Raw genomic sequence first — 27794 nt, forward strand, 5'->3', positions numbered from 1 at the left:
GGTTGGCTTAAGAATATTTATGCTATTTTTGACTTTGGTTTTTTTTTTTTGTATATTTAATTATTCTTAAATATTAGTCAAAGCACTTAGTGCTATATACTTTTTTAATTATTTATACTCGTACCACCAACAATGTAGACTTCATCTCAAATACAAAAAAGTAAATTAGAAAGTAAAATTTTTAAGTAGCTGTATAAATAATTACTGAAATGAAAATAAACCAAATTCTTCTTTCTAATCCCTTCTTAAGAACAGCCAGGATGAATTTTTATTTTATTTAATTGTACACAATAGTCTGAGGCACAAGTGAAAGGTACTGTAGAATACCTAGAAGGTTTACCTCTCTCTGTTTTGAAAGAGCATATTAATTGACAGTGAACCACCACAAAATTGGATTTTCATTATGATGGGAGAACTGACACTTTCAAAAATGCTTGTGAACATTTTATCATTAGCTTCTTGGCAGAAGGCAATTTGGCTGCTCCCTGGAGATTAACAATACCTCAAACACCACAAATCTTATTCATGAACATAACTTATTCAAAGGGCTTTGTCAGCTCCTTAATGTGGAAATAGGACTCTGTGCAGAGAGGAGTGGTACAAACAGATGAATACTGGACAAAAAAACTAAATTTCATGATTTTACTCATAATAGAATCTGCTGTCATGCACAAGAAGTGTCCTGAAGGTACTTGTCGCTGTGATCAAGGGGTCAGGGTTTGTCTGGTTAGCATGGCCCTCTTAGCCCCTGCTGGTAGATGCTACAATCGTCTGGCAGCATAAAACATTCCAAAATAGCTGTGTATTCTGACTGAATAAAAACAATAATTCAAAAAATTCTGACTGAATAAAAATGCTGTTATGTTGTTTATTAAGATCAGAAATTAACATTTTTATTTGGCAGCAATATTTGCCCCTGTAACTGATCTCCTATGGCATTTTTTACCTGTGTATTTTTATAATTACCTAATTAAATTTATTTCTGTTGTTTTTAAGTCAAATATTTAAATCAGTTAAATTAAATCACTTTAGTCCTCTTATCAATAAAACATGTTGTAATTAATGTAACTTAAAATAGCCCACATAAAATATATAATTCAAATTTTAAATTAGGAGCTCATTACAGGGTAGCGCTGCCTGCAATATGGCAAAAATTATTATTATTTATTATTGCCCTTAGTATTGTAATAATGATTATTAATGTTGATTTACGGAATACATTACACACATTTTTGTATGTGGAGAAAAGGCGCAACATGTTCTTGAATGGGGCTACACCAAACCTCTGTGAGTCTTTATTCTGTTAAACATAAAAGATATTTTGGGGTATGTGAATAACAGTTTCTGGTCATTTTTGGGTGAACTATCCCTGTAATCAAAAAAAAAAAATTTTTTATTTTTTTTTTATCATTTTTTTTTTTTTTTTTTTTTTTTATGCCTTTGCGTCTTGAATTTTGGGTGGCATTTTTAAGAGATCCTGCCCTAGCTGAGCAAATGCTTTTTTAAAGTATTTGTGTATTCTTAATACACATTTGAGTTCTTTCCAAGCATTCATGCAATGTTTATGTACAACTTGTGAGCTTAAATGTTACTTTCAACCACAGAATACCTAGAGTAAAGGGTCTCTGTGTCTCTCTGTTTCTCTAGCTCTAGTCTTGATTTTTCCCAGCGGTGGATGTATTTCTGACAGAGCTGCAATGTAATTTGCACCACGGCTGCCAGAGGGGGTCGTAGAAAGGGTCAATATCCCAGCCTAATTTGTCAGGAATCATCAAGTAAGGCTGATCAATAATTTTTGACCCCTTCCAGAAAGGCTCAAACACAAAGGTATAAAGCACTTCCTGGCCTGAAGCGATGGGAGTTTGACAGCATCCATATCAAGCTAAAGTGCATGTGTCACTTTGGGGAGTTTGGTATTTATGCAGTGCTGTAAGTCCCACAGATAGTGTCAGAGTGCCTGAAAGGATAGAGCAACGGAAGAAAGGATAGACTGGATTTGATGGTGATAACATTTGAAGGTTTGTGTGTGCGGAACTGCTTGTTTGTGAGAGTCATTGTAGTTGTTGTAGGGACTGTCTGGTGCTAGCAGTCCTGTCAATCAGTGTGGCCTACAGGCCTGGCTACATGAATTTTGAATAAAAACAAACAGCAACAGAAATAGATAACTCTGAGGTCCCATGTTTCATATTTCATGAGATACAGCGTCTGACCCAAAAGCTTCCAGAGTCCAAACACTCTAATGGTCCGTTATCAGATAAAAACGTGAGAAAACCACTAGGCATGTGTTCAGCAAATAATGTAACTTTGAGCTTATCTTGAGAATACACTTTGTTTGCCTGTGGTAATGGTTTGTTGCATTACATGGCTAAAAGCACCATTTCTCCCATCTTTGCAGCAGTGAGAATTTTTTCCAAAAAAAAACATCTTGAGTGGAGAAGAAGAATAGAAAGGAATAATACATATATTAAATAGATTTTTAGTATTCAGCAGGTGATCTTTGCGCTCTTAGAAGTGCATAACACAAATAGTGTGCTGAATGAGTATAGCTTACTCGTGGACACTATGGCTTTCATCCGTGTTTTCCCTGGGCTGTGCACAATAGGGTCCCAAGTTTCATCCTCATGTAATTGACTCATATTTCATGCATTGGAGATTGAAGTATCTGATGATAAGAAAGCAGTGATGATCACAGATAAAATCTTAAAGTAGGGGCTGTTGCTGTTTAAAACATGTAGATTTTGTACATATGCTAATTAGTGAATCCCCTCCCAACACTGCATATTTTAACTTCATTCTCCATAAAACATAACTACACTTATTATCTGGGCTTAGTGCATGACTGTGCTTAGGGAAATTTTATATTGCATATTAAATTCTACACAGTTGGTGGTATTATATTCTGTATTACATGCTGCGTTTAATGTTAAGCTTCTTTTACTTTTATATAAAACAATAAATTCTTTATGTAAATGGGTAGTTGAAATGTCAAACAGTGACAAGAGTGTCCTGTATGGTGATATGCTGTCAGATGTAAATAAATATTTACACTACTGTTTAAAACTGTTTTGTGATGTTGGCAGGATTTTGTAATGTTTTTTAAAAGAATTCTCTTATGCTGACCAAGGCTGAAACAGATATTGAGAAATATTAAATGCAATGTATTAAATGTAAAATGACAGATACTGTAAAATTAAAAGTGTTTACAACTGGTGATGTGCTAATAGATATTTAAAAAAAAAAGCATATATATACCAATCTCACAGCATGCTTGAAAAAAGTGAAGATGCAATACAGGGAATCTCAAACAGTTGAGTTGAACACATGATGAGGAGGGGAAAGAATGGACAAATGGCCAGATTATACCAGCACTGGCTGATTCAGCAATGAAGCCTTGCGTTACTGCTCCAATTCATGGTACTCATTATTTACGCCACCCATGGGATGCTTGTTGATGAAGGAGCCAAAGACACAGAATCTCCCATGTTTACTCCACAGCAGATGTGTTTCCTTTTTGTTTTTCCAGAGGATTCTCAAAGAGCTCGATGACGTCTTTTGCTCACTGCGATCTAATAAAAACCCAGTAGGCATAATTATGTGCTGGAAATAGTGGCGTTTAAAATGCAGCGCAATGATCAATCGATACATTGGGTCAATTACAGGCAATAACTTCACGCTTCCTCGCTCCGAACAGACAAGCCTGAGGAGGAGACATGCTTTGAGGGGGAACAATGTTTGGTGAAATTTAAAAAGTGACTAGGCAGCAGATGGTTATCACACAAAATATGTCTCTTTTTAAGGAAGTCCAGTATGTGAGTGCCACCTGTGCTGAAAAGTGCATATAATAAGGGAAGTGAAATGAAATGTGTTTTTGTTGTTTTTACGTTGTCTGCTGCAGTCTCGTATCAAAAAGAGTTCCTGCTGTGTTGGTGTTCAGGTGGAGCTCAAGGCCAGGCAGAGACGCAGTCGAGTCTTATTCAATACCAGCATGTCAGGTGAACTCCTTCTGTGTACAATATTGAAATGAGCTTTTACACAGCACTGAATCAGAAATTAGCTCATTTTTATCTCATCAAACCATCACACATAGTGTTAGGCTCTATTTATGATAATGCATTCCCGGGATTTCAAACCCATTATCATTATCGCAGCAGAAACATCATAAACATGTGTTTCAAAAATAACAACCTCTTTCAGTGTCCCAAGTTATAGAAAGGTGGTTAACTCAAAACTGATCAGACAGTTACACAGGCACTTGACTTTCTCCAAGTGCTATTCAATTTTGACTCATAGTGGCGGCTTGTTCACCATGTGTTTGTTCTGTCAATTGCTGTTCAGATTGTAATTGCAGGCGCTGAGTTTTTGTTTTATGTACTAAATTATGAGTTATGTACTCTTTGATTTACGTTCTTTCAAAAAAAATACTAAAAGTGCCATGTTTTATGGACATGGAATTCTTTTAAGTACCTCATACATTTCAGCATATAAATATTAGAGAGATGAACATTTTAAAACAAATAAATGACATGATATTCTAACTAATTAATTGAGAAAAGCCAATAAATAAAGGTAGTTTGGTTACATTACTTGCTTTAGAAGTGATTATATTGTTTGTTTTTTCCTGTATGATTGAACATCAGCCTATCACAGGCCTACAGTCCACAACAATCCATTTTTGCACATTCCCGCTGTGCTATTTTTTAATTGTAGGTCTACATAAATCATTCAGACTGGCATCTTTTTTCATCATGTCATGCCATGTTGTTCATGCTGATGTCTTTGGTCGTGTTACGTTTGACGTAATTCAATATAGAAAAATATCTCGAAACCCCTGCGTTCTGTTCCATTTTATTTGCGCTCCATCCAGCTGTTTTTGAATTCAATAACGGTGTGAACAACCTCTTACTCATTCTGTGCTGCTTAATTATACTAAATTAATGTGTTAAATTGACAGCCCTGATGAATAAATGAAGAAATCTTTCTTTCTGAAACTGTTTCATTGCAGTATTCTGATTTCACAGATAAGAAAAGAACTTTATCATTATAGTTTTTCTATTGCTATTTCTATTTCTTTAAATTACTCCACTATCATGTAAATAACAAGGTATATTAGAGCTGTCAGACAATTCTTTTTTTAAACCAAATTAATTGCATGATAGTCATATTAATTAATCAGATTATATGAAGGCATGTTGGCATTGTAAAATCACATTTATTAGTATTTGCTGAAAAAGCAAGAGTGGCGTGAACAGGGCCATACTGTACTTATAACAGTCTGCTTAATTGGGTATATATGAATGTGTTAAATAAAGCTTTAAAAAAAGCTTTCTTTCTGATGCTGTTTTGTTGCAGATTTAAGATAAAGACAGTACTCCAAACAAAGTTTTCTAACCTCCAAGTACATGCGATGCAATAATGATACCAACCGGCTGAATGTTTGTGCGAAAGCAAGCCGAGGAAAACAAAACGTTTTTCATGTTTGTTCTATTAAGAGGCAGGGAATTAGGTAGTTTATCATATGGAGAGCAGAAACACTGAAAGAGGACTTAAAGGGAATATTTGTCAAATCCAAGATTGGAGATGTGGGATTTACGCCAGTCAACCAATCACCCAGAAGAAGCTTAGGCCCCTTTCTCTGGAGGCAGTAGAGGGAACAATAGGCCACTGATTGATGGTCAAGGACATTGAACCCTTCTCTCTAAGCCAGAGAAGACTAGCCTCCAGGGAGAAGGGCTGCAGCCAGCCGTCGTCTGTGCAGATTACCTGGAGATATGGCCACCCTCACATAACCGCTATTGAGATGATTGCTTTCATTTAATTATGTAAACTGCTGTTTGTTTGCCACTTCTGTACAGCATGTGTTTTAGAGAGGAATGATTCAGTAAACATTTAACAGTTTATGTATATCAAATATTATTTCTTTTATCAGATACTGAACCAACATCAATGATCCTAAGGGCCATCAGGAATGCACAAAATTCAGAGCTAAAAATGGCCTCCCTTTCAGTTCATGATTTGAAAGAAATTGACCATCCCACATCGAAAGTTAAAGTGGAATTTCAATTGAAATATCAGGAAGTGGAATTTACTAAATGGCAATTTAAAGAAATGAACGTTATGGCATTCTGGGAAATTAAATGTTTTTTTGTTTTTTTGTTTTTTTACACAGTTAATAATTTGACCTACAGTATTGGGGTTATATGAATTTCTTTAAATTTGAAAGTATCTGCACTAATGTTCAAAATCAATAACAAAAGTAAAAATTGTAATATTGTGAAATTGTGTTAAATTAAAAATGGCTCTTATCTATTTTATCATTTCTAATCTGTTCCTGTGAGGGCAGAGCTAAATTTTCAGCAGCCATTACTGGAGTCTTCAGTTACACATGACATTCATAAATCATCCTTATATGCTCAATATTTCTTAAAAACAATTTTCAAAATACATTCTTAAAATATTCTTAGATGAATAGAAAATTCAAAAGAACGTTATTTATTAATAATAGAGTTATAATAGAAATCTTTTATGACATTATATATGTGTTAACTGTTACTTTTGGTAATGTCTCCTTGCTGAATAAAAGTATTAATTAAAAAAAATTAAAAAAATTAAAAATCTTACCAGTCTCAAACATCCAAACAGTAGTGTACTTTTAATTATTAAAATTTCAATACTAGTTCCTCAAATTAAATTCAGGGATTGACAAATCAGAACCAAAACTATCTATTTTATGGTGCTACAATAAAAATGGAAACTGTGGAAATAGTCTTATTATAACTGTAACTTGTTTTATCACAGCATAAGAGCGGCTGAAAGAGGGAGAGCATTGAATGGAATGATGAAATTTATTAAGCAGCTTAACGATGGGTCTTGTGCCAGTTAAAAGGAATGGTGGGACTCGAACTAGCAGCTGATTATAGGGTGGCAGCCCCTCTTTTTATTCTGCACCATGTCACACCAACAAAATTATGCCTAAAAAAAAACTTAAGCTGTTAACTAAATCAACCAAAACAAATACACAAAGTAGAACAGAGGGAGAGCTCTCATTTGCTTTAATTGGAGTCTTGTACTTATATATAGGCAATGCAGAAACTTCTGTCTGTGGCCTATGGCGATCATTATGCAGAATTATAATGTGTCCTCTTCATAATCATACGAAGGGAAGGTTTTGCGTGGTTTAGATTGAGTGCAAAACCATGATTTAGACGCACATGACTGATTACTTCCTGATCCGAACTTAATGAGGAAATTGGTGCTCTTGCATCTCAAGATATGCAGTCTTTAGATGGTTAATCCGATGATTTGTTTTTATGTGCGAAATGTCAAGCCGTTCCTAATACCTGTACTAACTTTGCTCTGTGGGACCGCCATGTTGTTGCAAAAGCCAGTGCAATAACCCCCTTTCTCAATGTATTTACACACTTTAGATTTAAAGCAGAGTAATCACAAGGCAGCCACTGTCTGGATGGGGAGGGGTTGAGTTAATTAAAATGGCAAGTGCAGTAGCAACCTGCACCGTCACAACAACAGACTGATTTAGACGCAGTGGGATATTAAACAGCTCCCTAACTCGCACAACGCAGCCAGGCAGGTAATATTGGTGCTTTCCTTAATTGCTTCTATAGTGCCAGATGATAGGATGTTTCTGGTACGACCCTGAATCATCACCAACGTTCCAGTAGCTATTAGTCTGATGGGGCACTGGAAAGAAAAATACTGTAGGGACAAAGCGTTTCGTCCTTTTACCTTTCACAGGCCATATGGCGTTGTTTGTTTTTTGACGAAGAGCCCTTATAGTTAGAGACTGCAGCAGGTGCCTATAGCCTAAATGATTCTGTTCCATTGGTAGCGCTGTGCACACTCTGTGGCTCTGGCAAAGGGGCCAGCGCAGGATGTGAGCTGTTTCCATGGTTACCGGCTCCACTCTCTCTGCCTAGCAAAAACTGTGTCATTATCCGGTGCTTTGGATGGAGGCAGAATGAAGCCGCAGTGTACAGGGCAGTTTGCTCTCCTCGTTTCCTGACCATGCATCTCGTGCGCATCATCACAATTTGCATCATTTTCTATCTCATATACCCATTTCTGATATTCCGGGCTGCCTTTTGCAGGTGGCTGTAATTTTTTGGTATAAAGATTTTTAAGCAACACTGGTAATTTAAAGCTGGAATGGAAGCGAAAATGGATGCAGGGCTTTTCATCTCCCATTTTTGCAATTCGTGAGAGGACTTGTCACAAAGCAATTATTTTATCAACCTTCCATGCACAAACATACTTATTACTGTCAGATGTGCTATTTGATGCCGTGATTCAGCCTTATTGTGGCTTTCAGTGCGGGAAAACATTTCAAACAAATGAATCCATATCATAATGACTCCATTAGATACTTCCATCACATGTATTCGCAAATAACATGCACAACGAAAATTTGCTGGATGGATGTAAAAGAAAGTCAGTGGTACCAGCCAGGACACATAATCTCCTGAGTGTGTGTGTGTGTGTGTGTGTGATGTACTAATCTCCTTAGGTAGGCCAGTGCCTGTCATTAACAGAGCTGTGAAACAAACTCTCATGAAGATGAATGCCTGTACACTCTCACACCTGTTCTGAAGCGCCTCTCCTGAGTACTACACTCAGGTTGTTTTGCTTCGGGGACAGACCTGAAGGCTTTCAGCCACTGAGATCTGTGTTGGCTGGGAAAATATGAGCATACCCAGCATCAGCAGCACAGGCTTATCAGTGGGTTTGCTAAGGCAAGCATCACTATTACTATTGCTCATGCTTGGAGATTAAACTTTGCCTCGTACCATGCTATGGATGTGAATGATACTTTTTGACAATCGAGCACCAAGCAACTGCACAGCAACATACAAAGAACCACTCAGTGCAATGTGTTAATAAGAACTCAGAGCATCTTAGGGCTAGAATACACTACAGATTTTTGTTCCGATTTACATTCTGGAGAAGTTGACGCTAGTTGCCAAAAAATCAGAACCAGTCTGCAGATTTGAGTTGGCAGATTTCACAATAAATCGTGTAGTGTATGATGGTCACTCTGATTTATTTATTTATTTATTTGCTACAGACTATGAATCCATCCAGTCAGTGGACATCAAACATGTTTGATATTTTGTTTGTCATGTGTCTCTTAGCAAAAAGACACGTTTGTGTGTGAGTTTGTTGTAATCGGAAAGACTATAAAGTCTGGTGGTCTGTGGTCCTCAGTCGTTTAGTAGTATATAATACCTAGCATTTTAAAATCTGTTCACATTTTAAAAGTCATGTAGTGTATTCCAGCCTTTAGCAGCCACATAGCAGCTCCTTGGTAACCATCCAAAACACCTTTGCAATGGCACGGGAAAGTGGTAAGAATCTTTGAAAGGCACCTATCATGCCCCTTTTACAAGATGTAAAATATATGTGTCAGGTGTCACCAGAATGTGTCTGTTAAGTTTTAGCTCAAAATACCCCACAGATCATTTATTATATAATTTAAAAAAAATTGCCTATTATGAGTGGAAGCAAAAAACATGCTATTTTTGTGCATGTCTCTTTAAATGCAAATGAGCTGCTGCTCCCCGCCCCTTTTCGAGAATAGGGCTGTGCCTTTACAGTTTGTGCCATTGGTTTTGATTATTATGTCTATCGTGCTGAAATCATGCTTTTTAAAGCCATATTAGTCTAAACTTCTGATATAGGGTTTTCTGAGCGCACACATACAATGCATGTGCACAGAAAGTGTCTGTCATACAGCATGTGAGTACTAAACTAAGTTCTCTTTCATGTCTTATTGCACTTAAACTGTCAAGCACACACGAGTTTGTTAAAAACACACAAGTTACAAAAAAATGGTTGTTATGTATGTAAAGATATACAGCAGGAAAGAAATTGCACATTTATATTAGATCTGTGTATTAAGTGACAGCAGTGTAATATGCAGTACCTATACTACTGTCTACACTGACTTGAATGAATAATTTCTGTAGCTGTAATAAGAAGACGTTTCTTTCTTGAATGCAGCTTTTAAATGCTGTAGCGTGAAGATAAACACGGTGGATTGTGTGAAGCTCACTCAGGGTGGTGTCTCTTCTAATACAGCATTCTCCGTCAACAGTCGTGGATGGGGCTTGTAAAATGTTATGTCACATTTTACAGATTCTGCAAACGGCTTGTTCTGAAACACTTTTTATGATTTATGGGGATTAAAAAAGAAGCGGGTGGATTTTTATCATTATAGGGTGGTAGTGTACACACACTGCCAACACACATTTATGTCCAAACAACATGTAAAAGTGAATTTTGCGTAACAGGAGCCTTTAAAAAGTACCTTGGTGATATCCAAATCACCCTTGCAAAGGACATAGCAGATCTTAACAGCTGCATGGCAACTCCTTGGCTACCATCCAGAACACTATAGCAATTGCATAGCAACACCCTTGCAACCAGATATGTGACCCGGGCCTGGATCACAAAACCAGTCTTAAGTCGCTGAAGTATATTTGTAGCAATAGCCAAAAGTACATTGTATGGGTCAAAATTATTTATTTTTCTTTTATGCCAAAAATCATTAAGACATTAAGTAAAGATCATGTTCCATGAAAATATTTAGTAAATTTCCTACTGTAAATATATTAAAACTTAATTTTTGATTAGTAATATGGATTGCTAAGAACTTCATTCGGACAACTTTAAAGGCGATTGTCTCAATATTTTGATTTTTTTCCCCCCTTAGATTCCAGATTTTCAAATAGTTGTATCTGGACCAAATATTGTCATATCCTAACAAACCATACATCAATGGAAAGTTTATTTATTCAACTTTCAGATGACATGTACATCTCAATTTTGAAAAATTGACCCTTATGACTGGTTTTGTGATCAACGGTCACATATTGTAGCAGTGTATTAAGAATCATTCAAAGTTCCTTAGTTCCTCAGCAACTGCATAGCAGCGCCCCTGGTAACCATCCAAAACACTCTAGCAAAGGACCGAGCAATGAGCTCATAACATCTTAACAGCTACATAGCAACTCCTTGGCAACCACCCAGAACACCCTAGCAATTGCACAGAAACTTGCCAATATTGGCAACCACCTAGAACAGCCTAGAAGCATGTCAGCGAGATTTTGCATATATTTTAAAATATATTTTATGCAAATATATTTTCATTAGGGATGAAATGAATTTAAATGCATTCTAGCAGGTTCAAAGGTAAAAGCAGAGAAAGCAACATGATCACATCTTTGAGACGAATTGTTACGCCCTGTTATTTTGAAGTACCCAGCACGGGTTTAAAACAAGGCGTCTTATTGAAGGACTCCTTCCGGCATGCGAGCTCGTCATGAGCCTTGATTTGAGAGCGTGAAGGCAGGCAGCGTGAGCTCCGCTCATATGAAAAGGGAGGAGGTACTGCTTGACTGAGACTATGACTTGCTGCCAGGAGAGAGGGAGAATCTGCTAATCAGCGTGTGTCTCTGCTCTGTTGTTTACAGCACCCAACACCGCTCCGTATGGAAGTACAGGAGGCGCTGAAGTCCTGCTGGCCTGCCGGTACCTGATCCTGGCTCTCTCTTCTCTCGTCAGCGTTTACTAGCCCTGGGGACGGCCATACACAATGACTGTAAAGAACCCTTTTGAGCATTTACAGATCCTTTGACATTGCTGATGGCTGGATCCAATCTGGTACAGTGTGTTTGGAAAGCAGCGAGGGATTTTAATCAGCATTGCTTATGTTGGGATGGTAATTTTCTTCTGTGGTGTTTGTCATCATGTAAATACATACCGTTTTAGGGGGGTTGGTTTTCTTTCTCTTTTCTTAGTTTCTATTCTTTTCTTATTTTCTTTTCCTGATTTCCCACTTTGTGAATCAGCACACATTGTCCCCTTCAAATGCTCACAAATTAGCCGAAATCAAGCTTTGGAAAAGTAAGGGTGTGTGACGTTAGGGTCTTTGTTATTGAAAAAGGAAAGACGCCCTAGTGTGCCACCTTGCTGTCCGTGCTGGTACATCATTCACATACCCACAAAGTGTTTAAATAGTACATTTTTTTCCGAGCTCATTTAAATCCAGTGAACCAAGAAACACTGTTTAAGATTTCACAAAGGGAGAGATATTGAAATTGATATCAAACGAAATACAGTCAAAGGCGAAGTGAACAATTGAAGAGCAGCTAATGCGCGTGGTTTTTCCATTGACGGTGAAATATGATTATTCATTTTCTAGACCAAAACTACAGCCATACCTCAACGGTTTAGACCTCTGGGCTATAGACCCCAATTGCATTTAAGTGAATTATGCAGTGTACGATCATAAACCTTTCTAGTTATTCTAGAAATACATGAATTAGTTGTTTTACTGCAGGAAAAAATCTAAACCTAGATTGCACTGGAGATTCAAATATGTAATCGTATGAGATACATTTGCCTCTTGTAAAACTATTTGTGAGCCTAATTGTAAAATTAAAATGAGCCTCTTGCAGTGGTCAAAAGGTTTTAAAATAGCAAAGCAAAGTTACAGAGCTAATGTGAAAAAGGAATCGAGAAAATGTCTGTGGTGCATTTGATGTTACATTTAATAAGATATCAAATAAAAATAGCACATAAAAGATATTCTTTAGTTGGCAGCATGCAAAATAATGTAACAGGCCAATCCAAAGTAAAAAGTGGAGGAAAAGTGGGTCATATTTGATGTGCACTTTGATTAAATGAGGAAATTACGAACAGTGTCTAATGGAACTTATCTGACGATCATTCAAATCATTATTAGCTTTTTTTTTTCTTTTAATTTTATGGAGTATGTTTTATGGTTGTAATCATTTGAACTGGATTTTTATAATGTATTAACATATTACCTGCTTTGCTTCTGTCAGTGTGAAATAGTTTTGAATAGGGAAGCAGAAAAAAAAAGAATATGCACTTCCCTTGTGGGGACAATATGAAACTTTCAAGTGTGGATCCAAACATGTGAATGAATATTATTTCAAAACACGTATGCAGTATGGCATAGTTTACAATGTTGTCTTTCATTTTAGATGCCACAACTGTTGTTGATTCTTGTCAAACGAGTAGAAGTTGGAAAAAAGAACCGTTTGTAATCAAATAATCTACTTTTAACTCAGAGGGTGTGAACCAGTCATATGGTATAATAGAAAACGAGTCACGTGTGTGTATATTCGAAGAAAGTAGAATTCATTTTATCTTATTGGTAGAGCCAGTGTCTAGGTTTAGTTTAACCTTTACCCTAGTTCCCACACACTTGTTGTATATTAAGATGTGCAGAAATTATAAATGTGCTGCATGTCAAATTAATATGTATGTTAAGGTGGCCACTTACCATAAATCGATAATTTGAGAACAATTTCGAGGCTGCTTTGACTTAATGAAATGTGTTCCACACTACTGAACATCACTAAGCCTATCTGTTGAGATATGATGAAATGTTCTTTTCTTGTGAAAGTCATCACAGAATCGTTTCCACTCAGTGTGCAATACTGGGTCCTTTCCTATGGACTGTACTTAGGCTATTTGGTTAACGCGTGATGAACTTATATTCTTTTTATATATTATTTCTTGCACTAAGTACATTTTCAATGACAGGAAGTGTCGGAATATTTCACTTACAGCAGATATATTCTTACGAAGAATCAGTCACAGAATCATATAGGTCTCACCTATATGTCCCTTTGCTTATTACAGACCTGAAAGCCTCAAAGATCAGGCCGAGGGATTTTTAAATATTCATCGCTGTGAAGGCCTGGCTCTTGCCGTTGTGATGTAAAAAGTAACATTGCACTTGCTTATCATTACCACAAACCTCCATAATCGCAGATTAACACCAATAGCTTTGACAGTTACAGTAAATACACTGCATTTCAATATTCTGAGTCCACTCTAGAAGCAAGTACTGTATAAAATGTGCCTTTAAAAGTATTAATTGATATGATCTGTTGCCATTCCATGTCAAATGCCATGTGTAAGCCTCATGCATTTGCCATTCATAGTTACCAGACGAATCAGTGTTGCGCAGAATTTCTGGCTTCTTTCAGTCCAAACTAATAGCTGATAAAAGGGGCATTTAAAAAAAATGTCTGCCAATTTTGAGTTCTGTAAAGAAATAAAAGTAGCACATGCTCTTTAAATAAATATTGTGAATGAAACCTTAACAAAGAGCTCATTAAAGCATCATTAAAACTGCGTAAATGGATATCAAGATAAAAAAAGCAGGCAAGAGCATTCATGCATGCATAATTCTCCTGAAAGTTACAGCCTTTCAAAAGAGTCGGTAAATAACAGGCAAATGTGCTGCAAATTTTCACTCTGAGCATCTAATGACTTGATAATCACATTCCTGGACATGCATTAATATTCAATGACGAGTTTCGAAATTTCTCACGTCAGCCAAGCAACAGATATACAGAACTTGCGTGGTGCCAGTGGTCATGAAAACCCAAAAGGCCGGTGCTATTTTCGAATGGGTTCAAATTACTGCAAGCAGCACAGTATGTTGTGGCCCGAGGAGACCCCTTGGGTTCCAACACCTTCCCGGAGTCCTCGCCGTGTGGTATGAGGTAGCAATTTCGGTACTTTTTTTCTCGAAATCCTATGAGCACATATCGGTACAAAAAAGGTCTTCGGTGGATGTGTAACCACACATGTACGGTCCGAAAAACCTAAACATTTCAGATACTTCATCTCCTATCTTGAGCGATGCTTCTGGCCAGACAGAATGAGGTTGGGAGGCGGTATTTCAATGATTAAAAACCTGTCAGCTCCATCTCTGTATTGGCCAGACTCTTTTGAAAGTCTGTTTGAGAGTGCTGTGTGTGCGGCCAGGGGAGGTGATTCTTCTGACCTGGCAGTTAATAAAATTCTTCCTGTGCCTTTGTCAGTTTCTGGAGGATGATTTTGTGGAGTGCTGGAGGGTGCTGCATTAACCAGCTGTGAGCGCTCACTCTCTCAGCAGCACTCTGGCAGGGCTGACAGTAATCTACATAAACCTCTGTCCTTTTCAAAACGTTTGCCAGTAATTGCAGTTTTGCAGTATTCTAATTGACTCCACGGAGCACTGTAAAGAACAAAAACCTATAATCCTTCGCGAAGCCCATTTGGTTTGCGGCTGTTGTGTTAAACCTTGGAATGATATGAAACTGATGATAAATGAAGCGGCCGCCATGACTGTACTTAGCCGGTAGAAACATCCATTGGCAAAATATTTGTCTGGATAGTAAAGTAGCTGCCAGAATGAGAATGAGTGAATTCTAAAGCTTTTTTTGTTCCCCGACATTATGTGTTTGTCGGCCCCCTCGCTCATTATTTTCACTGAGCTGGAAAATAAGTTAGCCAAGCACTGATGCAGTGGTTTTGATAATGCTAAGGTTTTAGCAGAGCCGTCTTTCGCTGAGCTCTGTTTAAACCACCGATTGTGTCTCATCAGGAGAAATGTTTTATGTGAAAAGCAAGGGATCAATTTAGGTACGCAAGTCCAGGGTTTTCGAAAAACACAGCGTTCGCTTTTATTCACCCTTATGTCTCATTAGATGTTGGTTGGCCTGGTAATTGTTGCTAGCCGTTTTGAATGGCATGGGCTATTTGTATTGGCACCGTTCATATCTTAAGCAGTGATGTTGTGAAGTGGAATAAGTCCACCAGTGAAACCACCCATCTGCTACTGAGTAATTGAGCACAGAGGACACCCGCCAGAACGATCCAAATTTACACTAATGCTTTTGGGAAACATTTGGTGAGCTTTGGTTACTTTTGTATATACATGTTTATTTGATTTCGGTACCTTTTATTTTGTTTCGTTTAATTTGGTGACTAAGTAAAATGGACATTGTAACCATATTGGGATGGCTGTACTTTTATTTCCTCAACTCTAGAAGCTGAAATTTCTGTGATGAGAAATTTAAAATGGTCATCTTTACTTACATGTGTATGGAGATACTTTAGCCACCAGGGATATAGTTGTATATTTTAGGCTCTAGATCACTGGAATGACATATATGGCTTTAAGTGGCATTGATATATATTGATATTGTCAAGAAAAAAAAAGAATCATATACTTTAATTACTTTAAAGCTTACATTGTGTATAGCACGTATGCAAGTTCATTTTCATCATGTTTGATGTAATTTTGTAGCAGTGGTTTGATACTAATAAAGTTGGAAGTTGGTGATGGAACTGTGAAATGTGCTTTACATGATACTTAATGAAATGTTATTATTTTAAAATACTGTACCTGCATATGATATAATTCAGCAAGAACACAAGATGGTGTGTTTTATTGCATTTAAAATAAACATGAATACATTTCAATTAATTTCCAGTAATTAAGACTACAGACTCTTATGCCGGAATACTGCTTCCCACGTAAGTGAATAATGTTGCACTGTAATAAAATGAAAACAACTAATTTCTTAGCTCATTTGTTAGTTAATTTGTTTATTTTGCCTGTCCCTTTCAATCAAGTCTCATGGCAAGACCTGTGGAAAGTGCTTTTACAACACAATGCTGATCATGTAAGTGACTGTGACATTTTCCATCATTCATTTTTTTCCGTCTTTCATGTCAACATTCCTCGTTTGGTTTCTCATCAGGAACATAATGTACTGGCGGGTCTATTGAAGTCTAAAGAGTTAATCCCCATCTATTTGAATTTTCATGTCAGTGGTGCATGGCCTGCTGCACTAGGATCCAAGCAGCCTCTCGTGGGAGATGACGTTTTATGTGTGCTGGAAACAAGCCGACCTCCTGCGGCACTAGATGAAAAACCTAAATTGCCAAAACAAAAAAAAGACCATTCCCCAGTTACTACATTTGGTTACATCTTGTGCAATTCATGTTCATAGCTCATTCTACACTAAAAACCTTTCACCTTTCGTGGTGAAAACAAGTTGTGTAAGTGCGGTCACAAAGTGAATCATACCCAGAGTTTAGTGTGGAAATGATTTAGTACTGAGTCTGTCATCCTCCTCCCACATTCCCATGACAGTTGTCCACACTGCAGCATATTTATCTTTCATTTGGAGATCAGGCCAGGTCATTTTCAATGGCCCTCTTAAAGCCTCAGTTAATGGCCCACATCCTTCCTTCAGCTTCAAGAAAAAGCTGCACTGAATAAAGAACACCAGTTAGAGGAGGTGTAATGTCGCAGTGTTTTTAGTTTTGTAGTTGTTTCTATATGTATCTGCTATAAATTAAAGTAGAAATATACTACAAATTATTTCCCCAAGTGGACTAAGTTGTAACATTAAATAAAAACATGGACATCAGTTTAAATTGTGTACACTGAGAAAAATTTCACAATTAAGTAGAAATGGAAAGCATATTTTTTTTTTGTAGTAGAAAGACTAATAATAATATTTTCTTTTAAAACATACTCCACTAATCTTTGTTTTATTTACATTTTTCATAGTATATGAAAATTGAATTGAATCGTAATCAAATAAAACATTAAAATAATAATTTAAAATAACAATTTGAATTAGCTAATTATAACTGTAATTATAGTAGGAAAAACTTTATTTGTAACATTATTACAAAATCGCAAATAAAATTGTCCCATTTTGTGTTATCTTTATGGGTGCTGTAGAAACACATCGAAAAATAGTCCATTTCCCTATCTTCTGTGATACTGCAATTTTTTTTACAGTACTTGTTGTTATTATTACTCCATGTATGAAAAGCTTGGATGCTGTAAAAATTAAATTAGAAAAACAGATGTAGGAATTTACTTCACAAACAGTCTTCCAACTGATGCACTCACCTCAGGAGGGTGGTGGTCATGTGTGATAGTGATTTCACCCCTGTAGCTCGATTCTAATTGGTTAAATGGTGTTGCAAATCACTCAGTGTGACAACACTCCCCAGTTTCCCCTACTAAGTACAGCTCCAAACCAACAGTAGTCATAGATCAGTGATCCTCCCTGCTGTATTTACAACCAATAATGGAATTATTTTTTTATTTATTTTATTTTATTTGATGTTGAGTATGTGTTTAACTCATTGCTTGTATTCGGACAATGTGGAAATAGTTTTTATGGTTTAGTTTCCATTGATGAAATTATTTGGTTTAAACTTGTTTGATCTAATGTGTTGGTAAGTCCTTTATCACCCTGATTTCATGAGAAAAATATATTTTTTGAAATGCTGTGGTGGGATTTGTATAGAAATATATGATTTTTAGAAAAAAGTTCCACCCCATTCCTAAACAAAACCTTAATTTGTATGAAAATGTACAAATTATAGATTGTACAAATTCACCAAATCCCCAGAGAGTAAAAAAAAAAAAAGTTACAAATTGCCATGAAAGTGTGTTGCTTTAACTATAAAGTTACATATAAATGTCAAATATTAGCAGAAACAATACATTTGTTATTTATTTTATTTCATTAGCATTTATTTAGTTTTTTTTTTATTATTTATTTAATATAACTTACATTAATTTACAAAAAAATTAACATAAATATTTATTTTACAATATTATAATATATTTTAAGTAGCCTTGATTTGAAAATCAGATCAACTTGATTTAAAATAATAATAATAATCTGTTCACCCTACTTCATGCATGAGCAAAACTTACATTACCATAATATCAGCCTAATTTGGAATTTGGGTTGCACCTCAAATTTTAGTCCCATTATAAATAATGACAAAAAATATTACATTATGCTGCTATGACTTGGAACTTGGAGAAAATGTGTTGAAAACAACAATGTTTGTCTCTCAGATGCATCATGCATTGGTCTCTCAGCACAGAAGAAACCACCTTTACACAAAAGTTCTCCCAGTTTTGCACAATTTCCTGAAATCTTTGTGTTTCAGAGTCTCTTGCTTCCCTTATCTACAGCTGTCCTCCACTGGAGGTTCTTTCAGGGATGTGATTTAATAAGAATGAATTGGTGTGAGTTGGCTTCTCGTCGATCTTCTCCATGTGCAGACGGAGGGGGAGAGAGTGGCAGGAGAACACCTGCAAGCGGATTAATGAGGGAGAGACTGCTCTCCGAGCTGCCCATTTTGCTCCCTCTAATTAATCCTGCTGGTCATTAGCAATATTGGTTAGCTTCATTCAAAAAGCAGGCATTTTATGTTATCTCCATACTGAAACTTGCACAGTAGCTGTGCCCTGATTAACATACAGGCTGAGATGATGAGGGCAGAGGTTATTTATAAATTCTGTTATTATTTACTTACTCATTTTAACAGTTTCACTCTGCTATTCTAAACTTGCATGCACCTATTTTTCCATAAAAAAAATACATATCAATTCATAGTGACCATTTCAAATAAGGCATTACATTACTTGCTCACCAATGAATCCTCAGCAGTGAATGGGTGCCGTCAGATTGAGAGTACAAACATCTGATATAAACACCACAATAATCCACAAGTAATCCACATGACTCAAATTACCTTGTGAAGTGAAAAGTTGCATTTTCAAATTCAAACTGTCACTTCAGCCTAAAATACGATAGCTTTGTGTGAGAAATAGACCAAATATTAGTCTTTATTCACTGATTAAATTCCAGTGAGCTGTGAACTCCAGAACCACTTTAAACTAATCATTGATTCAGTGAGTTGACTTAAGAACTGAATCAGCAAATGAATCATTCTTTTGAGCTGTACTTTTGAATGAACTGGTTGATATGGTTCACAAATTGGTTGGAACAGTTCATCGTTTATCTGGCCTCTAGTTACCAGCTCACTGCATTAAAAAAAAATAATAATAATAAAAAAAAAAAATCAGTTAAGAATAGCTTTAAATAATTATATTCCAGAATGTGACAGTATTTATTTTTTTGGAGTTTTCTGTTATTTTTAGAGTATGCAAATTTTGACCAAATGGGTCCAAAAAAGACCAAAAAAAGTCATATGGGTTTAGAATAACACAACAGTGAGGAATGAAATATGTAAACTAAACATGGCTATTTCCGTTTGTGAGTCTGTGTGCATGATAGGATTTAAATAGATCTCTTAACACCACCCTGCATACAGACACGTACACACTTTCTGTCTTTCTCTATATGCTTGCCTTATTGCTGTGCTCATGGCAGATGAGAAGCAGCTCCACACAGAGAAGAGGAAGAATGAGAAAGGATATGTGAGGGAGAAACTGAAGCGGTGAGGGAGGGAGCCGTCACACAGAGCACTTCCTAAAATCATGTTACTGTGTCATTATCCCACCTCTGCTCTCTTCCCAGCAATCATATTTGGAGAACATCTTTCAGGAGCTCTCAGTGCCACAACAACTGGTAAGCATGGCTAATGGAAATTTAATCAGTGACAAGAGTGGAGAATCAGTCATAATGCATGTCAAACTGAATGCACCCCGATAAGGAATAACAGAGAGATGCAAATAGTGGTTAAGGGAGGCTTCGCTGACAGACTGATAATGCCCTTGTACGTCCTGCAGCAAGCGCAGAAGGCTGTTTTATGTTTTTGAGTGTTTTATTTAGAGTGTGGTTTATAAATGTTTTTTTTTCTTATTGATTTTAATGCTGCAAATATCCAGCAAAACCAGAAGGCACAAGGATGCAAATAGCCCTCTGTTTATGTTTTTTCATTAAAGCAATAAGAGCCAATCTAATTAGGACGTCAAGATTTCAAGCAATTGTTCCTTGGCTGCTTGTTTGTTTGGTTGGTTTTCATTTTTCATACTTTCTCCAGGCAGAACCTTGTAAGATTAAACCAATAAATTGCTTGCAAAACTTGGGGTTAAATTGACTACACATGACAAAACCTAAACAAATCCCTCTTATCCCATTTCAACTTCCCCACTGGTAAACAGAGCACTATCTTGTTCCACCAAAGAATTGCCATGAGCAAGACGGCGCACAAAAAACCCAATCTACAAAGGAACAAAACTGGGATGCTCCACCAGCACACCACGCATCCTCAATGTCTCAACTTACCCATGAAACAGTTTCTAAATGCTAAAATTGTGCAAGCGCTCAATAAGAGTTTCAAGTCAAGCTTGCATGAGCATGATCGGTATTTAACCCTTTCTATCATCATCCTTTGATCCTGTGAGCTGTGGCACGTAAAAGGTTTCATTTGAACATTGCTAGAACATTGTAGAACAAGACTTCATATGTAATCGTTTGTATTATTATTAATGGCCTAAATGTTGATATTCACTTGTAGCTTATATGTTGTGTTATAGTACTGCATGTTTAATATATATGAATATCAGAAGAGTTTAGTAACAAAGTTTCAAGTTTTGGGATATTTCTGGTTTGCACAAGTATTGATGTTTAAAATATTCATTTCACCAAGAGAAACACACTGGACAATGCATCATGCAACAGATCTTCCAACTTGGTCTCATGCAAAAAAAAAAAAAAAAGAGTAGCTATTTTAAAAACCAATTTGTAAAATGTGAATCATAGAAAAGAAAAGTAAGCAAAAAAGTTAAGCTGTACAGAGAACATGTCCATAAATAAAATGTGTGTGTGTGTGTGTGTGTGTGTGTGCGCGCGGTAGCTTAAGAATTATGAACACTGTGAAATGCTGAACTCTTCCACTTTTCCTAGAACTGTTTGCATTAAAAAAAATAGCATGTTCATAAGTAAAATAAGAAACTGTCCTTACCATTTATGTTTAATCAGTGTCCTGCATGAATCAGCAATGATCAGATGCAGGAAGACTAAACAAATCCCGCTGCTCACATTATACTTCTGTGAAACATGGAGGAAATCAGCATAATTTGTTTTTCTGCTGAAGATTAAGAAATGATTATGAAAAGAAGGACAAAATTAACTACATGTACTCAGCAAAAAGCAAAACTGTTGCAATGAACACTTGAGAGGGCTACTGAGGAAAATTGATACAGCCCTATGAAGTTGTAAATAAATATATAGGTCTATAACTCCACAACAAGTATAATACAGCCTACACTCTTAACAATAAATAAATCTGATTTTGATGGTTCCATGAAGAACCTTTTAACATTCAAGGAATCTTTTCATCGTACAAAAGGTTATTTATAGTGGAAAATGGTACTTTAGATGCACTTCACACTTTGTTACCTTTATATTTAATCTAATTTTCAAAATATAACTGTTCATGTGTAAAGCTCCACCCCTCACAGCACTATCAATAATGCTCAAGTACCCCCTTAATCAACATCAAACTAGAATTGTGTTCCTCTTAACTGATGTCATACTGGATATCATTCGCGATTATCATTAAATCATAAAATCTTCTTTGAGTAACCATTATTACAATTATTCAACGTTTAAACTTAAAGCAGTCAAAACTTGGTGTGGGTTGATTCCTCTTCTTTTAATGAGACACCTGAACTTATATGTCTATCACAAGCTTTTTCAGTTCTGGGGGCAATCACTTTCTTTAGAAAGACCTAACAACCTGCTTAAGTGCTCTCTGGGGTACATCTACCTCTGATTGGGAATCACAGCTTAAGCCCAAAAAAGAGTTTGCAGACTATACGCTTGATCTTCATTATAATTAAATGCTACCCCAACCCATAAGGATGGCAAACTGTGCTGTGTCAATTATCACACACAAATAGGAAATAGGAAAATGTGAAATGGAGAAAATGGGAGGAGGGTCTCCTCCTCCTGCACTGTGGCAGAGGAGGAGATCCAGGAAGGTATATTCTGGTTTGATATCCTCTAAACAAAGCTCTTTGATGCAGGGTGTAAGTGTGAGTTCAAATTTATTAATTGAACATATGGCTGACTGTGTGAGTGTTATCTGCACTTCAGGAAATGATGTGATGTTGGTGGCAGTTCCACAAACTGAGGTGAGTGGCTAGCCAGGAGACAATACACAATGAGTGAATCATAACCTGCTATTGGCAATATTTTAATAGCTTGGCCTTATTTTGTTATTAGGCTGACCTTGTATATTTTTCCAGCAAATGTGAAAAGTGATGAAGACTTAATTGCTATACCAATGTGGTTTTATTGAACTTTAAGTGTAATATATGATGATGGCACCTCTAACAGCTGCGCCAGTTGGGTTGTCAGGGGCTAATGGGATCAGCCAACGTCTGGATGTCAGATTAGTCAAAGACAAATGAGCTGTACATAGGCCTACCTCTGCATTGAAACTGTAAGTGGCTGTAAGTTTCTGTTAACATAATCATCACTTATAGCCAGTGTATTAAACCACTTTACCTGGTATTCATAAATATTTAATTGAAGCCCACCTAACTTACTTATTAATAGAACTTACTTTTCAATCAATATATCATTGGTTCAAAAGCTTATGGGGCCAGTAAGATTGATTGGTTGATTGAGTGATTTAAAGAAGTCGATACTTTGATTCAGCAAGGATGCATTCAATTAAACAGAAATGACAGTCTTTTACATTGATGTTTACATTGACACATGAGATTTCTGTTTCAATTAAATGCTGATCTTTTAAACTTCATATCCATCAAAAAATCAAAAAATGTATCACAGTGTCTGCAAACATAAAAAAAACAAAGATGATAAGAAGAAATGTTACTTGAGCACCAAATCAGCATTTTAAGTGATTTCTGAAGGATCATGTGACACTGAAGACTGGAGTAATGGCTGGTGAAAATTCAGCTTTGCCATCACATATAATAATTGACATTTTAAAATATATAACAATAAAAACACTTATTTTTAACTTTAATAATATTTCAAAATACTTGTTTCACTTTATTTTTAATCAAGCAATACCATGAAAAAATCCTACCAAGCCCAAACTTTTGAACAATAGCACAATTTGGCAGAATTTATGCTTTTCCATGTTTTTGAGTAAGACATTATTAGATATAGCACTGTGCTTACCATTAAAGCATATCCACTTCCATCACACTGAAAATCCAGGGCTGGCTCAAGCTAAACTCAAGCTTACCCAGGTAGCCACTTAAACCTGCTTCGTGACAATATGTTTGAATAGACACCAAAAGCATTTCACCCTGCACTCTAACTGAAATCAGCCTCTATTTCAGGTTGATTATGTCTCTTCTCTTGATATATGCAGAATCTTCCCATGCAGTCACCGTATGGCCATTGAGCAGGGATGCCCTCCACATTAGATTTAATTCACACTTCAACTTCAGTCAAGCACCATCAGTGGCTAAAACCCTGGATTGCCTGTGAATAAAATCATAGTCATGACAACTGTGCAAAATGTCGCCTCAGTAACGTTAAGCGGTATTCATAATTCTTCCAACCAAGTGCACTGCTTACGGATTCAATGAATATGTTTAACACAGCTCTGAAAACTGTCAACGGCTGGATTGCAACAGATCCACAAAGTTTAGTTGTTGTGTGTGGAAAGAGGACAGCATTAAACAACACAATATTATAATGTATTTAAAGGTTTTTATAATCAGGATTACGGAATCTGGATCAAACCAAATGTGTCCTGTTTGATTTATCCATGTCCCTCACTGTGACTTAATCTAGATGGATTCATTAAATGTAACATGGTATTTTCTAACATAATCTTTTGGCCTTTTGTTTAACCACAGTCTGTGGGGAGAAGGTTATAATGTAGGATAAATCTGATAGTTCCTTAGAGGCTCTGATCAGTGCCATTTTTGTGCCAGTAACCTGAGCTATAAATGCCATGTGAATCGCTCAAGAAAAGCAGGAAAATACGTAATATTATATATAGGGCAATATGAGCTCCACAATTTCATATGATAAAACTACTGCCAGATACACAGAGGTCTTTACTAAAACTCACCAAAATAAATGTTCGGTTTAATTTGAAGAGATCATAACAGAAATATATTACTGTTGTACAAAGTAATAATAACAAATCCAATAATATAGTTGTTTAAAACATAATTTTTAAGAAATATCTCACAATATCTCATCTATGTTTTAATTAGATCTTAAAAGTGTAGTTAAACTGTTGAATTGCATTGATAATACATTTGTATTAAATCATAAAACACAGAATCCAAAAACATTGCAATCAAAACAGAATTACTGGAAAAATAAAACACATTTTATAAGGAATTATTATTGTTAAAATTTTAGTAGATTATTAAATTAAAGTTTTCAACATTTTAGTTAAGTTGAAAATAAGCCCTAAATATATTATTACACAACATATTTCAATATTATATTATATTATATTATATTATATTATATTATATTATTATAGTGAAAGACACTTTTTAGTCCTGATGGTGTTGCTAACTGGGCCATGCTAACTAGAAAAACCTTGAATCCTTGGTTTCCACATCACAAAAGAGCATATTGCAGGAAATTATATCATGTAAAACTGCTCTTAACAAGTGGGATAAAGTGACTAGAAGTCTCATGAAGTATACCTATTCAGAATCAAATGCTCTCTTCAGATGCAGCTGTTGATGTTATTTCCCAGGTATAGTTCTTTCAGGGAGTATCACACACTGTCATTAACACTAATGGAGCTGTCACACTGACTGCGAAAGTGGCCCTGGAGTCAGTAGGATGCTCAATGCATACCTCTAAGGCCTGTCTGACTTTTATTGTCTGTTTTGTTGCTGACACAATTACTTACTGACTTCCCGTCAAGTGATGTGTACATGTTTACAGAATTGCATCTGTGGTGTCAAAATGGCATCAATAATCTATAGAGTTGCTGTCTTCCTCCCAAGAGCTACGATAGCTTGGTTGCTCTTCTGTTGAATTTGCCAACCTTTCCTTTAACACACACAGACACACTGTTGTTTTTTGTTGTTGTTGTTGTTGTTTTTTCTTCTTTTCTTTATTTCTTTGCTACCTTCTGGCACTAAACAAATTTCAACCTCAATGCAGACAAAATTTATCTAGGTTAACAATATGGATGGGGATTCTCTAGTCATAACCCTGCCCTCTTTCTGAGGAAAACTCAAGGTTTCCCTAATTCCAGGAAGGCTATTAAACATTTTTGATTCATAACTTTTCTCATCTGATTTGCCAGTATGCACTCGTTTATCTCCCTTTTATTAATATAAGGACAGCGATACGACCACTGTGACATGGAAAGATTTAAATAAGATGAATATCCCAGCAACTTAGTGATTTGAACATTATTCAACTAGAAACAATATCACTCCTCAGGGCCGTCCTTAGGGGGCTGCAGCTGGTGCAGCTGGTGCAGCTGGCAGGCCCTACGCTTTAGGGGGCCAACATTTTATATGTGTATTATATATAATTATATAGTTTTAATGTTTTTTATCTATATATTATTTAATTATCTTAAATATATTTATTATTTTATAATTATATATATATAATATATATATATATATATATATATATATATATATATATATATATATATATATATATATAATTTAATATATTATTTTTATATATTTTTAATTAAATAATGTGATTATAAATTTAAGTACATTTTTTTGTTGTCTTTGCTTATTGTCTTTTACATATTCATGTTTTCATTAATTGTATTAACCTTTAAATAACCTGAAAAGCCTATAATATGCTGTTTAATGGCAGTCTCTGTTGTAACTACATACCCTATAAGATGTCAACAAAAGGTCAAAATGTGTTCAATGAACTCTATCTTTTTTTCTGGGTAGAAATCAGTAGTTCAATGCATTGTGAGTTCAAAAGCCTAGACTATAATGTATGGACCTGTACAGAAATTGATTTTCACAGAGAAATATTCACCTGAGTAAAAAGTGTGACAATTAGCCCAGGTGTCCTCTACTTTATGAGGTAAAGATGTGCAGAAGCATAAATTCTAAATGCTTTAAATTATTGTAAGGATGTAGAGAATTTAAATTAGCCAGTATAATAAATACACCTGATAAAATATGCTCAGTTTTGCAGTCTCGAGACGCAATTATTAAAATGATATTTAAATGTTTTTGGCAGAATTTTTCAATCATGCCTTCAGGGACATCTACCATCTATTTCAGCAACAGTGCAAAAAAAAAAAAAAAAAAAAAAAAAAAAAAACTTTTTGCTAATTTATTTCTGAAATGTCTCCAGGGAGATTTGAAAATGACTACATTTCCTCTTTGCTACCAAAGGCTCTGTGTATTGGAAAGTCATCCATTTCAATGGCTTTATTTTCCCAGTGTTAACTCAGGCCATCCGTATGCAGAAAAACACTCTGTGAAATAAATGTCACACTTTAATGAAAGATAAAGGCTTAAAATAGTGAAACAATAAGATCCATCATTGTGACAGATGAGAGACAGAGAGATTAACATTCTTCGCCAAGAGATTACATCACAATGAATGAACCCACCGTGGTGTTTTTTTTTTTTTTTTTTTTAATCCCCAGCAGCACAAAAAAAATGGTAAAGTAGGATCTAGTGCAAAGAGAAAAGAGTTTAGGCCAGGCTCCGTCACATAGCAGACATTGATTTGTGGTGAGTTCAATACTGTTATCATTTTGCTGTGTTTTAATCTTGGTCTGGAGTGGCCGATAGCCATCTGAAACACTTTCAAACAAATCCGAATGCATCCTCCCATCGCTATGGATATTTCCCAAGGTCATCGTTCCTCAGACGCCACCCGGTATTTCAGAAAACACCTGCTGTTGAAAATATTAATGCAGCCACACTATAATAAAAGTAAATTCAAATCTGCTGGCTGTCCATTCTTATTCAACGGTAATGGGTTTGACTTGTTATCTTTGTGAAACCGCACCACCTGATCCAGTTATTTGGAAAGACCCTGCTTTTCCTTTTTATCCATTTCAGAAAACCGTATTGTCAAAGACTAACCCCAACATTAAAAAAAAAAAAAAAAAAAAAAATACACCAGTCTAAGAGCAAGATCGAGCATGGACGACGGCGACCACAACAATCCTAATATTCACACTGCATCATCTGGACTATAAAT

The 27794-nt window shown here is 35.9% G+C and overlaps 1 protein-coding gene across 3 annotated transcripts in view; it reads left to right on the forward strand.

Moving 5' to 3' along the window:
• negr1 (neuronal growth regulator 1) overlaps nt 1–16173 on the forward strand; it is a 99283-nt gene extending 83110 nt beyond the window's left edge. For all 3 annotated transcript variants that reach the window (XM_042726107.1, XM_042726108.1, XM_042726109.1), the window contains one exon: nt 11487–16173. In XM_042726107.1, coding sequence (XP_042582041.1) covers nt 11487–11587 — 101 coding nt within the window. In that variant the 3' untranslated portion in view covers nt 11588–16173. The remainder of the gene's footprint in view (nt 1–11486) is intronic.
• Nucleotides 16174–27794: the final 11621 nt, after the last annotated feature.

This window comes from Cyprinus carpio, chromosome B6 (assembly GCF_018340385.1).
Source record: "Cyprinus carpio isolate SPL01 chromosome B6, ASM1834038v1, whole genome shotgun sequence".
NCBI lineage: Eukaryota > Metazoa > Chordata > Actinopteri > Cypriniformes > Cyprinidae > Cyprinus > Cyprinus carpio.